Below are 17,628 nucleotides of genomic sequence, written 5' to 3'. Positions count from 1 at the left end.
GTTAGATTGCATTAAAGATTCACATTAAATCTTCCGCCTTCCACATTGTATGAGGTGTATAACTGGAATTGTAAACTTGTCAGTAAGATTCCATTAAAGATTCACATTAAATCTTTGACCTTCCACATTGTATGGAATAGTAAATGTGTCAGTTAGATTGCATTAAAGATTCACATTAAATCTTCCGCCTTCCACATTGTATGAGGTCTATAACTGGAATTGTAAACTTGTCAGTAAGATTGCATTAAAGATTCACATTAAATATTTCGCCTTCCACACTGTATGAGGTGTATAACTGGAATAGTAACCTTGTCAGTTAGATTGCATTAAAGATTCACATTAAATATTTCGCCTTCCACACTGTATGAGGTGTATAACTGGAATTGTAAACTTGTCAGTAAGATTCCATTAAAGATTCACATTAAATCTTTCCCTTCCACACTATATGAGGTGTATAACTGGAATAGTAACCTTGTCAGTTAGATTGCATTAAAGATTCACATTAAATATTTCGCCTTCCACATTGTATGAGGTGAATAACTGGAATAGTAAACTATTAAATATAGGGGTGGGGGGTGTAGAAGAGTTGGGGTTTTCTGAAAGGGATCATTAGAGCAGGTTTCATTGTTCTCTTGTTCTTGTTAGACATTTATGTACCCTGACAAAGCCACCATTTATACGAGTTTGCTCTGACTGCTGGTATCTCCAGATTCTGTGAAATAAAGACTGTTGTTTGAAGGTACTCCTCGGGGGTGACAGCGGCTGCTTTTAGTTGTGTAAGAAGCTGGGAAGCTGGAAGGAAGCCTTTTCCTTACCCAGCATGCTAAATACAGCCCTAGTCTCTGGACAGGTCCACTACAACATATGCGCCATCATTCTGTTTTTTGTACTAACATAAAGGCTGGGGCTTGCTCGGCTCTCAAACAGGCGTCAGGCCTTCTGACATTTTGTGTGGCCTGAAAAGGGGTTACATGTATATACATTATCACATGAAGTCATGGTTTATTCATACTTTTCTTTCCAAATGCAGGAGATCATTCAAAATCAACACGAACGCTTCACAGTCTAAGTATGGATTCTTCTAACAACACAGATTACAGTCCTATAAGCTTCATTCTGGCTGGTATTCCCGGGCTGGAAGCTTCGCACATCTGGATCTCCATCCCTTTCTGTGTATTATATATTACTGCACTTCTGGGAAACTGCACTCTTCTATTTATTATAAAAATGGATCGTAGTCTCCATTCACCAATGTACTTCTTCCTCTCCATGTTAGCGATCAATGATATAGGATTGTCACTGACTACATTACCCACAATGCTAAGTATTTTTTGGTTTAATTCTCATGTAATTAATTTTGATACATGCCTGGCTCAGAGTTTCCTCCTTCATACCTTTTCTCTCATGGAGTCCTCGGTGCTCTTAGCCATGGCTTTTGATCGGTTTATTGCAATCCATAACCCTCTGAGATATGCCTCCATCTTAACCAATCAGGTTATAGTTGTGATCGGGATGGCCATTGTAGTGAGGGTAACTGCACTAGAAATTCCTTTACTCATTCTCCTGAAAAGAGTGCCATTCTGTAGGACCCGTCTACTTTCTCATCCATTCTGTTTCCATTCTGATATGCTAAAACTTGCATGCGGAGATACCAGAATCAGTAACCTCTATGGATTATTTGTGGTCGTTTCCACAGCTGGAATAGACTCTGTGTGCATTCTCTTATCTTACATGGCAATTATCAAGACTGTCCTGCGTATTTCATCACGAGAACCTCTTAAGGCATTGAACACCTGTGGGTCCCATATCTGCACTGTCCTAATCTTCTACATCCCAATGATTGGATTGGCTGCAGTGCATAGGTTTGGGAAAAATGCTCCTCCTGTTGTCTACTTTCTAATGGGCAACATCTACATTCTGCTTCCACCTGTGCTAAACCCAATCATCTACAGCATAAAAACAAAACAGATCCAGAGAGCAGTTCTCAGAATATTCAGGACAAAATAGAAACATAGAAACATAGAAATGACGGCAGAAGAAGACCAAATGGCCCAACCAGTCTGCTCAGCAAGTTTCACACTTTTATTTTTCTCATACTTATCTGTTATTCTTGGCTCTTAGTAACCTTTTGGTTCTATTTCCCTTCCACCCCCACCATTAATGTAGAGAGCAGTGTTGGAGCTGCATCTAAGTGAAGTATCTAGCTTAATTAGTTAGGGGTAGTAACCACCGCAATAAGCAAGCTACATCCATGCAAACAGAATGTTAGGAATTATTAGGAAGGGAATGGTGAATAAAACGGAAAATGTCATAATGCCTCTATATCACTCCATGGTGAGACCGCACCTTGAATACTGTGTACAATTCTGGTCACCGCATCTCAAAAAAGATATAATTGTGATGGAGAAGGTACAGAGAAGGGCTACCAAAATGATAAGGGGAATGGAACAGCTCCCCTATGAGGAAAGACTAAAGAGGTTATGACTTTTCAGCTTGGAGAAGAGACGGCTGAGGGGGGATATGATAGAGGTGTTTAAAATCATGAGAGGTCTAGAACGGGTAGATGTGAATCAGTTTTTTACTCTTTCGGATAATAGAAAGACTAGGGGGCACTCCATGAAATTAGCATGTGACACATTTAAAACTAATCAGAGAAAGTTCTTTTTCACTCAACTCACAATTAAACACTGGAATTTGTTGCCAGAAGATGTGGTTAGTGCAGTTAGTATAGCTGTGTTTAAAAAAGGATTGGATAAGTTCTTGGAGGAGAAGTCCATTACCTGCTATTAATTAAGTTGACTTAGATAATAACCATCGCTATTACTAGCAACTTTAACATGGAATAGACTTAGTTTTTTGGGGTACTTGCCAGGTTCTTATGGCTTGGATTGGCCACTGTTGGAAACAGGATGCTGGGCTTGATGGACCCTTGGTCTGACTCAGTATGGCATGTTCTTATGTTCATGCTTATTTGTTTACCCAGATTATGTAATTCAGTCCTTGTTGGTTGTTGTCTGTATATAGATCTACTTTTCTTCATTCCCCCTGCCATTGAAGCAGAGAGTTATGCTGGATATGCACTGAAAGAGAAATATCAAACTGCTGTTGAAGCAGGTCAAATCTAACTGTTGAATGCTGCATGGCGGCATCTACAAGGCCAAAGTCAAGAGAGGGTCTTCCTCACAGCCAAAATTCTAATAATGTGTGTGACAGACTCCATGTTAGAGCAGGGATGTGAGTAGGAAGGATAAAGGCTGAAATGCAGTCCAGTGTGGCAGCAGCATCCTAGCTCCGTCTTCCTACTGACTGCAGAGATGATCAGGGAGGATCTGCCGTACATTCTCCTCCATCTGAAGGACATTTCTCAGGAAATCTTATGGGAATAAGAAAACAGATGAAATATTGATCTGTGGCACTTGTTGACGAAAGTTCAACCTATAGTACAGCTATTGTAAGACAGAACACCCTGAGATTTCACCTTGCCAAATGGATATAATATTAAGTAATTATGTAAATTAAGTCATTTTAAATGAGTGAGACAAACAATGAAGCATTTTCTCACTAACAAGCACATACCTTAAGAAGTTTCAATTATAAATCCATTAAAGATAACGCCTGTCTTTGAAGTGATGAATTGGTCAGATAGTCACAGAGAATGAAAATAAATATTTTTATTATATACAAGCTTCTGAGTTTTGGTGTTTATAAATTGTAAATTTAGGTGTTTATTTTCCAGCTATTTAGGAGCTCTTTTGGAATACTAAAAGAGGTGTTTATCACTGTTTTCACGGCGCAGGGTACTATTGGATGGAACGGGCATACTTAAATTAATTAATGTTCAATTGTGCCCATGGGGAAATGCAATTTTGAAATTCTATGAACCCTTAAGAATTTTGCGCTCCTCTCAGCGAGGCCTACTTGATGTTACATCTTGTAAATAAGGTACAAAAAATAAAAATACAAAGTTTACCTAGGCTTCAGGGAGGAGAAAAGTCCGTTTTTTTGTTTTTTTGTGCTGCGATTGTAAAGACTAGAGATGTGAATCGTGTGATCGATCGTCTTAACGATCGATTTCGGCTGGGAGGGGGAGGGAATCGGATCGTCGCAGTTTGGATTTTTTAAATATCGTGTAAATCGTGTAAATCGAAAACCGGCACACTAAAACATCCCTAAAACCCACCCCGACCCTTTAAAATAAATCCCCCACCCTCCCGAACCCCCCCAAAATGCCTTAAATTACCTGGGGTCCAGTGGGGGGGGGAGGGGAAGGGGGAGGGCGGGAAAACCGGCACACTAAAACAACCCTAAAACCCACCCGACCCTTTAAAATAAATCCCCCACCCTCCCGAACCCCCCCAAAATGCCTTAAATTACCTGGGGTCCAGAGGAAGGGTCCCGGTGTTATCTTTTACTCTCGGACGTCCGGTGCGTTGTAGAAATGGCGCCGGCGCTACGTTTGACCTGTCATATGATAGGGCAAAGGTAGTGCCGGCGCCATTTTGTTTTTTTGTTCCCCGACGGCAGGAGCATAGGAGATCGCTCCCGGACCCCCGCTGGACCCCCAGGGACTTTTGGCCAGCTTGGAGGGGGGGCCTCCTGACCCCCACAAGACTTGCCAAAAGTCCAGCGGGGGTCCGGAATGACCTCCTGCAGTCGAATCGTGTTGCCGTATGGCCGGCGCCATTTTGCGCAAAATGGCGCCGGCGCTACCTTTGACCTAGGTTGCGTACTTTTTCAGCTAGTTCAATCTTTTGGTTGTTTTTGAGTGTAATAGGATTATGGATGATTTTTAGATTTTTTCTTTCTAGATGAAGGAATTCTGTTTTCTCTATGTTAATAACTAACTCCATTTGGTTGAGAAGCTGTTTGATAATATCTAGAGTGACCAATACTATCCTATAGCAACCAATATCAGGGAGGGAATAGCAACACAACAAGCTATAAAGTCAAAAAGCTATGAACCCAAGCATAAATCTCTAATACCAGTGTAAGTACACAGCGTGATGTTGAAATTAACTTAGCAGAAGACCTCATACAAGGCATACATATATAATGCTAGTTAGCACAAAGTATACCGATAGTATAATCATAGGTCAATCGGTGTCAGGTTCAACTTTTTAAAAAAAATTTCTTTTTGCTCAAGTGAACATTAGAATGGCCCATAATAGGGTATGCAACATTTGCAAAGTTTTGCACAAATGCACTTAGCTTTCTATGATCGAAGAAACAGCAGAGACATGGTCGTGAGGTCATACACAGCGCCAAGCCCAACACGGACCGCATTTCGGCTTCAAAAGCCTTCATCAAGGGCCAGTGAGATCTGCGAATTTAAAGAGCATCCATAGCCTTGCCAATCTTTATATGGCAAATTTTGAAGAACAATTGCTATACCCTGCTCCAATTTTTTCATACATTTCCCACTGGACTCGGTATATTGACGATGTCTTCTTTTTGCGCAAAATTATAAAATCTACCCCTTAGTGAATAGAAAATCACCATCAAGTACAAATATTTTTAAAACAGATTCATGGCAAATTGAAATAGCAAACCAAACTCTAGGCCATGGTATAATTATAGGTAGTGATCGTAATCTGAAGAAAGAAATTAGCCAGAAAATTGGAGATGCTATGGTAAATCACACATGCTAAAATGATTGAACCCCTTTTATGTCACATAATGACTTTCATACTGTACTCCACACTTTGATTTTTCTAATCGTGACTATTGTAATGTGGTTTTTCTTGGTCTACAGCTAGCTCTTTATGACCATTACAGTTACTGCAAAAAGTGACTACCAGTGTTTTAACTGGTGGAAATAAATTTGATCACATAACACCTACACTGGCTCCCGGCTAATTAGAATTTATTACATAAATCAATCTACAGTGATAAAATAGAATGGCTAAATGCCTCATTACACTTACACATCCCACAAAGGAACCTGAGGTCCGATCTGCACATTTGCCTGAAGGGAGAGAAAGTGCTATCTCGATGGCTGGCCCTATACTCTGAAATTCCTTCTCCTCTTATTTAAGATTGCAAAAAAGTCCTGATTTTTAAAAAGAACCTGAAGACCTGGCTGTTCGAGCATGCATATGAGAGTTGGTATAATAAAAAGGGACTAAGGCTCATGGATTATGGCAATGTCAAAACATAAAAAGTTTTAGGCTTTTATAATTGCTTTCATTTTTAAATGTTTTAAAGCTTTCTTTTATTTTTAATTCTTTTATTGTATGTATTCATTTTACATGATTATATGATTTGTTTTTATGTTATGATTAATTTTATGTTATGATTAATTTTACATGATTATATGATTTGGTTTTATGTTATTGTATAATTGTAAACCGTTAGACTTGGATACAGAGTGATGGTACAGAAATGTAATAAATAAATAAATAAATAAACTATATTGCGGTTACAGGACAAAGTAACTCAAACAGAGGAAGCTACATTTCAAGCCACTATGGGCCTCATTTTCTAAAGTATCGTAGGCCTGCGATACTTGAGAAGATGAGGGGCGGGGGGCGGGCCTGCGCTAGCCAGCAGTGATTGCACTGTTGCGGTGCAATGACTGCCGGTTTCGCACCCAATAGCGCCACCATAGGAGGTGAAGCTATTGGGAGCGAAATAGGCAGCGAAAAGGCACTTACCTTTTCGTTGTCCGTGGTGTTGGCGCAGAGTCGGCCCCGGTGATGCCCCGACTCCTCGTCTTCCGCCCCCATCCTGGTATCACGTGCGAGCGGCTTGGAAAATGAGGCCCTATGAGAGGAGCAAAGCAGCATCAAGAGTGGAATGAACACCCAACAGCAAGTGAGGGGGCAAAACAATAGTAACTGTGGCATGAAAACTCCAAAGCTTAGAGTGTGTGTATGGCAAATAGCACAGTGGCATCATATTTCCAAAGAGATAGAAACTGGGGCATGACAACTAGCAGGGTGGCACCAAAACTCCCAAGATGTATAGTGTGGAGTATGGCAAACAACAGAGTGGCATCAAAATCACCAAAAAATAAAAAACTGGTACAATATGTGATAGGAATTGTAACAAAAAATAGAGAATAATCACATATGAAGATGAGAAAGTCAACCTGTTAAACCCTCATCCTTGAGCACTTGCACACTTACGCTGCGAAAGCGTTTTAACGTTCAAAACACTCGTTGTTTGTAGTGTTTGCTCAATATGCTTAATCATGGGGTGATTCACGTTGTTTCTCAATTGCCACAGTCTTTAAAGTAACAAGTATTGTATGAATTTTTTTTCAAATTTTTTAAACTTTTCTTTATAGAGAAGAATATTATCCCTCCAGCATCATTTTGAATGAAAAAAGATTTGTTATGAAACTTATCCGTCCAGGCACTGGTGTTTCATAAACTTCGTCAGGGGCTTATATTTTTAAAAGAAAAACATGAAGTACATGCTATAAGTGTCCAGTACATTCCAAATTGAAAAGCTATATGAATTTAACTTACATGCGTGTCTGGAATAGGAAAAAAATTGCTTCATTATGTGGCGTTTCAAATCAAAGATCCGCCATTTTTAAAGGGATGTATTTAAGCTTACATTCAGCTCATGTTGCAACCAATCAGCTTTCAATGGTGTCATTCATGCCCGAGGGAATTCCATTGACAATTCAAAGATCCATCTTTGTTCTTTATAATTCAGTATAAAATGGCTATCTCCTTCTCTAGGGATTTTTATGTTTATGTTTTTTTATGTTTATTATGAATGTTCTTATTGTAAACCACATCAATCTATGGAGTATATAGTATATAAATCATTTTAAATAAGTAAATAAATAAATAGACAAACAATAAAACACAAGGTGCAGAGGACCAATACTATGGGCATTGGTTCTCTGTAGATATATATGCAGTCCTCCTGCCACTTGCATGATAATTCCCAGAAATCCAACAGAGGGAAGTTTATTTTTAAGAAGACCAACTTTTCCACCATCTCTTGCACCAGCCACAAATGATGTTAGCTCATGATGTCCCCTTCCATTGAGAATACCCTTTTACCAGGCACACTAGTTGGTGGGCAGCACAGGAAATGCTGGGCCACATTGTAGCTTCATGTGCCTGATATACCCGACGGATCTGTGGCTTCGTCTTCTATGGGCTCTGGCAGATAGCATGCCATTGATATTTGTTCTGCTGTCTCCTTTGATGGGGAGGGTATTGTCGTCTACTGCCAACTGCTGTAACTATGGCCTGTCTCAGAGAGAATGTTCTGACATGGGCATAGAAAGAGAGCAAATAAAGGGCAGGCTACTTTGTGTTTGAAAATCGAGTTCTCTTTTTCAGCCTGAAAATCTTGCACTTATTTTGTCAATTATCTGGAAGTTAGCAGAATGTAAGATTTCATATAAATAAATAAATAAATAAATAGGCTGCTGAATCTGACTAAAGATTTACTGCGTAATGTGACAGGGTATATTCCCAGGGTGAAAATGCTCAGTCCACTCCTCACCACCCCTATGCTTTCCTTCACTTTTGTGTCCACTGACTTTAAGGCTTCTTTTCAAAAAGGAAACTTAACTGCTTTACTCCCAGGCTGAGTCTGAGGGGGCAAATACGCTGAAACTTCACCTCCCCTGGTACCTGGCACCTTCTCCTTTTCCGGCATCTACGTCGTCTAAACACCTTGTGAAACTTCCTGCCTGAGAGCCTGCAAGCCCATTTTCAAAGGGAAACTCCCTGCGTAGCTTCTTTTTATTTATTTATTTAACGAGTTTTATATACCGTCATTCAGAATCGACAAAAGAACGCCATCATAACAGTTTACAAAATACAATGTTACAGGGATAAGGAGGGTTAAACAGGGATTCCAAAGGTTCAAACTGTTGTTAAACATAGGGTGTATCATATGCAAGATTACTGTTCAGTTTTTATGTTTCACTTCTTGTTTATAATACATAGTTGTGATGAATTTCATTTATTCTTCAGGATGGATTGGAGGGCGATGTTGTTGTGTTGTTCATTGGGTGAGTTGGTATGCTTTGTTGAGCAACCATGTTTTTATATCTTTTTTGAAGGTTTTTAGGTTTTCTTGAGTTCTGAGTTCAGTTGGTAGGGAGTTCCAGAGTTTTGGGCTACCAAGGGAGATTGATTTGAATGAGTTGGTGGTGTTTTTAGAAGTCCCTTATTTGCTGATCTAAGGTTGCTGTTTGGGGTATGCAGTTTTATAGAGGGGCTTAGCCAATTTTCTTGTTTTCCATATATAATTTTATGTAGGATGGATAGTACTTTGTATTCAATCCTGTATCTTATTGGTAGCCAATGAAGTGAAATAAGTGTTGGAGTGATGTGGTTATGCTTTTTTTTTTTCAAAATGTGAGCTGGCAGGCACACTAAAGGCCCCACAGGGATCACAAAAATTAAATCCTCCCTAGATCTAACCCCGCTCCTTTCTTCTCCCAGGTATAAACTATGTGCGCTGTGAAACAACGCATGCTTTTTACTCACACTGAGGACCTTTTTATAACAGTGAAGGCGCGTCGTTTACCCATGTAAAGGATGGTACAAGATGGCACAAGGAACACAAGAGAGCAGAAACAGTTTGCAGTGAGGGCTGCATATTCCTGGCTCTAAGTTCTGTATCCTGCTAACTGCATCGAGTCCAGATCGCTCCAGGAGGAAATTCCATTCTATAGTTACACACAGAGAAAGTGGCTCTCAGAAGAGACTATGTGAGAGCTGTATGAATATTAGACATCATCTGTCTGGACTCTAATTTCCTTGCACTTACTGTAAAAATCCCAGGAGCAGCAGCAGAGAAGCCCCAGACTGTGAGAGCCCGGTGGGATTTACTGAAGATTCATTATAAATTCTCCCACACTGTGAGCCTGGCAGAGACCCCGGGTATCCCTGCTCAGTGCACTCGCATCCTGATTTCCTGGATGGGGAAGATAATCCCAACCATCAGGGCTTCTGTGACCTGGGTAACAGGAAAGGATACGGACTTGTCTTTAGTTTTTCTCCGATTTAGGTAAGATGGAGGGATACGTAGAGGTTCTGTCGTTAACCGTCCTGTGGTCTGAGTAGGTGGAATCAGTGCTGTCATTCTCCCCATGCTGGATGGATAATAATTGTAATTTGACTGCACGTTCAGATATTGCCTTAATTTCTAATATGATTATTGTACATGAGTTTTCCAAAAACACTTTGGTCCTTTCTTCTGATCTATCATATGGCTGCTAGAATCCTGCTTCATTCCTGCTAACATTGATTCTTCCAAACAGTAAACGTACCAGGAGATAAACAGTGATAACAGCAAACTATAACTCTGCTGTACATGCAGACATATGCATGACATTATCTTAAAATAAATGATAGATGTCACTATTTGTGAATCCAGTGGCTATTTACATCTAAACTGGATTATATTCACGTTATTTAAAATCTTCAACAATGGGATTCTTTTATAAAGCAAACATTTTTCTGAAGCATTTATTCAGACAGTTATCATAGTAAAACAGTAACACAGTAATGACATCAGAAAAAGACCAAATAGTCCATCCAGCCTGCCCAGCAAGTTTCTTATGGTAGTAACTGCTGTTCCATGCAGTTACCCCCATATTTCTGTTAAGTAGTAACTGCCACTCCATACAATTACCCCATGTTTATGTTAAGGATAGTATCTCCTGCTCCATGCAGATCACCCCCAGCCTTATCTTAAGGGTAGTAACTGCTGCTTCATGCAGGTCACCCCCAAGTTTCTGTTAAGGGTAGTAACTGCCGCTCCGTGCAGGTTACCTCCATGTTTCTGTTAAGGGTAGTAACTGCTACCACACCCTTATCCAGGGATCTATTGAACAGGTCCCACAGCGGACCTGCCAGCACATCTCTGAGCTCCCTCAGTATCCTGGGATGAACCTCATCAGGCCCCATTGCTTTGTCCACTCTCAGTTTTCCGAGCTCTTCTCATACATTCTCTTCGGTAAATGGAGTTTCGTCTACTACACCTCCTTCTACAGTTATGTTAACAAGTGATGGTCCTTCTCCAGGGTCTTCTTTAGTGAACACTGAACTGAAATATTTGTTTAATATTTCCGCCATGTCTTCATCTCTCTCCGCCCATTGATCCTTATCACCTTTCAGTGTCACTAAACCACTATGGACCTTTCTCCTTTCTCTGATGTTTCTGAAAAATGTTTTGTCACCTCACTTTACCTCCTTGGCAATCCTTTCCTCTGCCTACTTTTTGCTTTCTTGATTACTTTTTTTGTCTCCCTCAGTTTCACCAGATAATCCTCCCTGTATTCCACTTTTTGGGATCCTTTATATTTCTTAAACGCTGCTTCTTTTGCTTTTATTACATCAGCCACCGCCTTTGTGAACCGGATTGCATTCTTATTTCTCTTACTTTTGTTTACTTTTCTAACATATAGAGTTGTTGCTTTTGTAATTGCTCCTTTTAGTTTGGCCCACCGTTGGTCACCTCTCCCATTTTCTCCCCATCTTCAAATTCCACTTCCAGGAATTTTCCCATTTCAGCAAAGTCTGCATTTTTGAACTGCAAAACTCGGGTCTTCGTGCTTCTTCTCCGTATCCTTTGTGTGATATGAAGCCATACCACGTCCAACAAATTAAAATCTCCAACAATCAACACATCTCCTTGTATGTCTTCTATCAGCTCTCTGTCCAGTTCTTCTGTTTGAGTAGGAGGCCTGTATATACCACTCCAGTAAAAATGGATGCACCATCATCTTTTCTTTAGGACGGCCCATAATGCTTTTTCTCTGCCTCCAAATCATTGCAGTTCAATTGCTTGGATATTGTTTTTGACATAAAGAGCTACTCCTCCCCCTTTTCTGTCCTCACCCCAAAACTCCGAAAAAGGGCACCAGGAACAGTGCCATAAACCCTTGAAGGCATCTCAAGTGGCAATGCGACACCAAAAGTGGCATTAGTATCCTACAGCAGCATGAATGGGCAACAAAGCAGAAAAGGTTGCAGAAAACCTCCAAGGCAGATGCTGATAAAGGAGACAAGTACACAAAAAGTGGCTGGAAGGCTACAAAGCACCATGAGAAATGCAAAGCAGCCCCCCCAGACTGGCAAGGTATGAGCACTGGGGTACGAAAGCAAGGCAGAGTGGCAAAGAAAACTCCAAGGTGTAAGACCTGAGCATGGAAGAAAGGCTGAGTGGCTCAAACAGCCCCAAGGTACAGGGTGAATTTAGGTTTTCTCGTAGAATGGGGTTTGCCAAATGTAAAGGTTATTATCACATTAGTACACGCTAAGGGGGTCACTGCTATATGGCGTTTTTGCAGGTATTAAGGCATTTTCGCATTGAAAAAAACGCCTTTAATGCATGCGAAAACGCCATGTAAATTAGAAACAGGGGAGGAGTTTGGGGCGGGATTTGTGGCCAATGGGCTGGCTTCGTAATTTGTGAAGCCATATCGCACAGCTTTAATGCGCATTTTAACTACACCTTTTTCATTTGCGTAAAGCCGTGCGATTGGGCTTTATCACGCTATGTGATGTTTTCGCAAATGCTGTTTTTAGTAGTTTTAAGCTCCTGGAGATCCAGCCTAGCTATGTGAGAGAGAGAGAGGGAGACTAGCCACAATGCCCTCATACTAGGTAGGTATTTATACCTCTATATGAGGCCTACCTAGTCTCTTGAGGTGAGGTTTAAGTATTAGTGTAGGGGTTAGGGGCCATTTTGACATTCAAAGTGAGACGTATGAACAGAACAATGCTCTCTTGTGAAGGTTTGATGACCTTTGGAGTGAGGAAACTCACCCAAAGATGAGATTTGTGCAATGTTCTCTCAACCTAGCTTGATGTTACCCAGGTAGAGAGTCCAAGTAGACAGTGGTGAATAGAGCTATGAAGAGGGCCCGATGGAATAACAGAGATCTTCTACTGAATACTGGGAGTAAAAAGAGTCCACAACGTTTAACATGTGTATTACCAAGTTCCTCAGAGATACAGGGGGTGGTAAAAAGAAACAAGAAGACATTGGCATATTTTACAGCTATATCCTGTATTTAAGGATAAACCGATGATAGTCTTCCAACAAGGGAGCAATATAAAAGATCAAGTGGTGCGGTCATTTTATAGAGGAGATGTGGAAAAAGTTGATGAACAAGTGGGCAATTATCCGTGTAATGCATGCTCAATGTGCGCACAAGCACATTCCAACAGTAATTTACCCTTACAAAAATTGCGGGGTTATAAACCTAAAATGAGAACAACATGTTCATCTAGCAAACTCATGTATGTATATGGTGGCCTATGTGAACTACTGTGTATAGGGAAGACAATGAGGAAATTGAAAACTCGCCTGATTGAGCAAAAAAGCGCCCTGAAGTACAAAAAAATGGAAGCCCCTATGGTGCAACAGTGTGGAGACAAGGGGCATGAATTTGAAGATCTACGGTTCACAGTGTTAGAAGTATATGTTTTGATGTGCGAGGGGGGCAATATGAATTTGAGGTTATTGCGGAGGGAGCAACAGTGGATTTTTAAATTGAGCACGGTACATCCACAGGATTGGTCAGTATATATGTAAGGTGGGAGTTTTGATTGGATGTCGCATAAGTGGGTGTTTGTCTATAAATACCACACTTCCGGGTAAGGACGTATAAGCGCTGAACGCCATTTTGGAGAGCTGCGATGTGAAGGCCTGGACAGGCTGTAAAAGAGAGTAAGTCCAGTTGTAGCTGAATGAGGTATGTTAATAGAAATAAGGTAAGGGCTGTTAGTAGTGTTTGAGCGTTTGCTATGTTCTTGCTGATTGCAGCAACATTGAATCCCCTGAAGAAGGCACGGCAACATATTGAAACGTTGCCAATATCGGGTGTAGATAAATGGGAGCACCGCAGTGGGAAGTAAGAACAATTGAGAAGTTTCAAGCAAATGAGAAGTGCTGAATATACAGAGAGAAGCTTCCAATAAATGAGAAATATTAAATATATGGAGAGTGATTGAAAGATAAGTGAAAATTATTATAATAAAAAGAAAAACAATTTTTTAGGAAAGGAATTAAATGGAATTAAAATCAATATATGGGAAGAAGTAAATGACGTAAAATCTAGTGCTCACATATGATACTGGTATGAAGCCCATTGCAGGCAAGAGCCTGGAGATTGAAAGAGCTCCCTGTCAGTGAGATGCGTTTCTTGTAAAAATGCCATCTCTGCAGACTTCCTCTTTAGAGTAGTTAGGGTCTTAGCCCGCTTAATAGGCGAAGGGATACCACACACATTCCAGGAAAGTATACGAGAACCGTTCCGCATCATCTATTCACCTGCAGACAGGTGAGGCCTAGTGCAAAACATTAATGAGTCGGAAGGAAGACCCTCCCAGCAGTGTCGGACAGGTGAAAAAACCACAACCCGGAACGCAGACCATTGCAAAAACAGAATAAATGCACAATTGTACAGAGCAAGGCTGAGCAAACCTCCCCCCACTTCCATCAGGATACCCTTGATGAGTATCCGAGATCACCCCCGAACAAGCTGCGCTCCTTCCCGAGACCCAGCCCCATCCTTAACAGAGCTTCATTCCCACATAAAGAGAACATAAAACGTGAAGTCAAACCTGGCCCCTCTAAAAAACCTGGGGAAGGCAGGACGACGAGCACGACTCCAGCGGCCATTAAAACAGTCCCTGGAGCCTCCCTCCCTGGCGCAGGGGCAACCAAACCCGCCCCGGAGCACGGAGAGCAATGGCAAGGAGTGGCAGAGTAAAGTACGACATCCCCAGCCCAGCCAGAAGAGTCCGGGTGCCTTAGCCTGGGCTAGAGTCAATGCTGGCCAGCCATAACCAGGCCTCGTGTCCACATACTGGCAGGACCCGTCCCTAAGGCCACTGGCCCGGGGCGCTAACGGAAATGTTCAAATTGCCCTCCGCAGCTGTCAAAAACCAAAACTGGGGCAGATTTTGAAGGCCAGGATAAGAGAAAAGAGAGAGAAGAGATTAAAAAAAAAGGAAAAATAAACATCTGTGCCAATACTGGGCCTCACTCAGCCGGCCCCCATGGGCTGTTCTGGTTTTTCCTGCTCCTTCACAAAGTCCCGGAGGTCCTCAAGGCCCGCGAACCAGCGTACCCCTCCTGGGGTCTGGACCCTCACTCTAGCCGGATAGACCACAACGGCCCGGAGCCCCAAGGTAAACAATTAGCTGCACAGGGGAGCGAGGGCACGCCGCTAGCGAGGCAGAGTAATCTTGGAAAATCAGGATCTTCTTATTCTGATAGGACAGCGACTTCCCCTCCCGCAGACCGCGCAAAATCTCGGCCTTGTGTGAAAAATTTTATATTTTGGCAATAATAACCCTCGGTTTGTCAGTCGCAGGTCTCGGAGGCCCCAACCTGTGCACACGCTCCACTCGGAGCGGGCCGGTCACCGAGGAGAGGCCCAGCTCCCGTTGCAGCCACTGTTCCAAAAACCGGGTGAGGCCGCCTTCCTCAAGGGTCTCCGGCAACCCCACAAATCGCAAATTTGAGCAGCAGGTCCTCGATCCGCATTTCGCATTTCCGCAGCGTTGTTTTGAGCTGCGCGATCTCGGTTTGGGCCGCCACGAGGCCATCTTGATTTCCAGAGACACGCTGTTCCACTTCTCCAAAGCGCGCCTCGTACCCCGCCAAAGTACCTGACGGTTCCAAGAGCTGAGCCGAGATCTTTTTCAGCTCGGGTGCGAGAGCTTCCACGACCGCAGTTTGGATTTCGCAAGCCGCCGGAGCCACGTCGGACGGCCCTACATCATCTTCCGGCGGTGGGGTATCTGCGGGGCGGGCCCTGTCCCATTCTCTCTCCTTTTTCGCCGCTCTAGTCGCCATCAGAGCTGAAGGTGAGTCCCTCTGTGAATGCTCACAATTACAGATCGGCCCTCATTGTAAATGGATTTCAAGATGGGTTTGGTTGGGGCTGGGAGCGCAAAACAGGGCCCGAGGAGGGGATCTACATCCCTCCTCCTCAGCGCATCATGTGATCTCCCCGGTATATTTTTTAAAGTAATGAAGAGAGATCCTTATAATTTGAGTAAAGTTTTGTTGATATTTATTAACTAAACCACTGGTGTAAGAGCAGGATATCTATTGATCAATCAAAACACTGGTCTAAGGGCGACATCTTTATTGATCAACTGAACCACTGGTCTAGAGCAGCACATCTATTGCGCAATCTATGCCACTTCTCATCTCTCTCTTATTAGGGGGAGTTCAGGACAATTGTGCTCCAGGCATTAACAGCTGTTACTGCTTAGGCTGAAGCTTTGTTGCATGATATCTACATGCTCTATCACATGAAGTCAGAATTTATTAAATCCTTTCTTTCCAATTGCAGGAGACTCTTCAAATTCATCAGAGGAGCATCTCAGTCCAAGGATGGATTATTTGAATAATACAAACCACCATACTTTGACCTTCATCCTGCTCGGCATTCCTGGCTGGAAGCTCAGCACATCTGGATCTCCATCCTTTTCTGTGCTGCGTATGCTATTGCACTTCTGGGAAACTGCTTTATTCTATTTTCTTATAAAAACTGAACGGAGTCTCCACACGCCATGTACTACTTCCTCTCCATGCTAGCTCTCTATGATATAGGATTATCACTGACAACACTACCCACAATACTAAGTATCTTTTGGTTTAACTCCCAAGAAATTAATTTTGATGCTTGCTTAGTCCAGATGTTCTTCCTTCAAACCTTTTCACTCATGGAGTCCTCAGTGCTTTTGGCCATGGCCTTCGATCGCTTTATTGCTATCTGTAACCCTCTGAGATACGCCTCCATCCTAACCAATTCCAACCATAGCCAAGATTGGGGTGGCCATTGTAGTGAGGATAGTTGCACTAGAAATTCCTTTAACTCTTCTGCTGAAAAGGCTGCCATTTTGTAAAAGCAATTCACTTTCTCATTCATTCTGTTTTCATCCTGATATAATGAAGCTGGCCTGCGCAGATACCAGAATCAATAGTATTATGGCTTATTTGCAGTTCTCTCCACAACAGGAATAGATTCTGTGTTTATTTTCTTATCTTATATGGCGATTATGAAGACTGTCCTGAATATTGCAAGACAAGAAGAACGACTCAAGGCATTTAATACCTGTGTGCCTCATATCTGTGCTGTCCTAATCTTCTACATCCTTATTATTGGACTGTCTGTGGTGCACAGATTGGGTAAAAATGTTCCTCTTGTGATCTACTCCCTAGTGGGGCAACATCTGTTTTCTAAGTCCACCTGTGCTGAACCCAGTAATCTACTGCATAAAAACAAAACAGATTCAGAGGGCAGTGGTCAAAATATTCATCACTGCAAGGCAGGATCAGAGGTAACTGCTGAACGTAGCTTGGTGAGTCCTACAAAGTTAGAGCTGAGTCAGAGCCTTTCTCACAGCCAAAATAAGGACAATAATTTGTATGGGATACTCCACCTTACAGAAGGATGTAGGTAGAAGGGGCAAAGGTTCAACAGAGCACAAAATGAAGCAGCAGCACCCACGCTCTTCTTCCTGTTGGCTATTGTAGTGACTTGGTGAGAGGCTTCCTGTACTTTCCAGTACAGGGGAGGGCCATTTCTCAGGTAATCTTAAAGAGTAGTTTCTTCTTGCTTAGGAGTTTGTTTCCTACATTCCTGCGTGGTGCCTCTGGCTAAAATTTGCCAGC

General features: G+C 42.0%; 1 protein-coding gene and 1 pseudogene across 1 annotated transcript; both read left to right on the top strand.

The window, feature by feature from the left end:
• The first annotated feature begins 1,071 nt into the window (after positions 1–1,071).
• On the top strand, positions 1,072–2,007 carry LOC115091457 (olfactory receptor 51G2-like). Its single transcript, XM_029601678.1, has one exon. It carries the CDS (start codon positions 1,072–1,074, stop codon positions 2,005–2,007), a length of 936 nt encoding a protein of 311 aa, XP_029457538.1.
• Positions 2,008–16,523: 14,516 nt separating this feature from the next.
• On the top strand, positions 16,524–17,298 carry LOC115091595 (annotated as a pseudogene).
• Positions 17,299–17,628: the final 330 nt, after the last annotated feature.

The sequence above is a fragment of the Rhinatrema bivittatum genome, chromosome 5 (assembly GCF_901001135.1).
Source record: "Rhinatrema bivittatum chromosome 5, aRhiBiv1.1, whole genome shotgun sequence".
In the NCBI taxonomy this organism is placed as follows: domain Eukaryota; kingdom Metazoa; phylum Chordata; class Amphibia; order Gymnophiona; family Rhinatrematidae; genus Rhinatrema; species Rhinatrema bivittatum.
The sequence above is the reverse complement of the archived record's forward strand: the minus strand, read 5'-3'. Positions and strand labels throughout refer to the sequence as shown.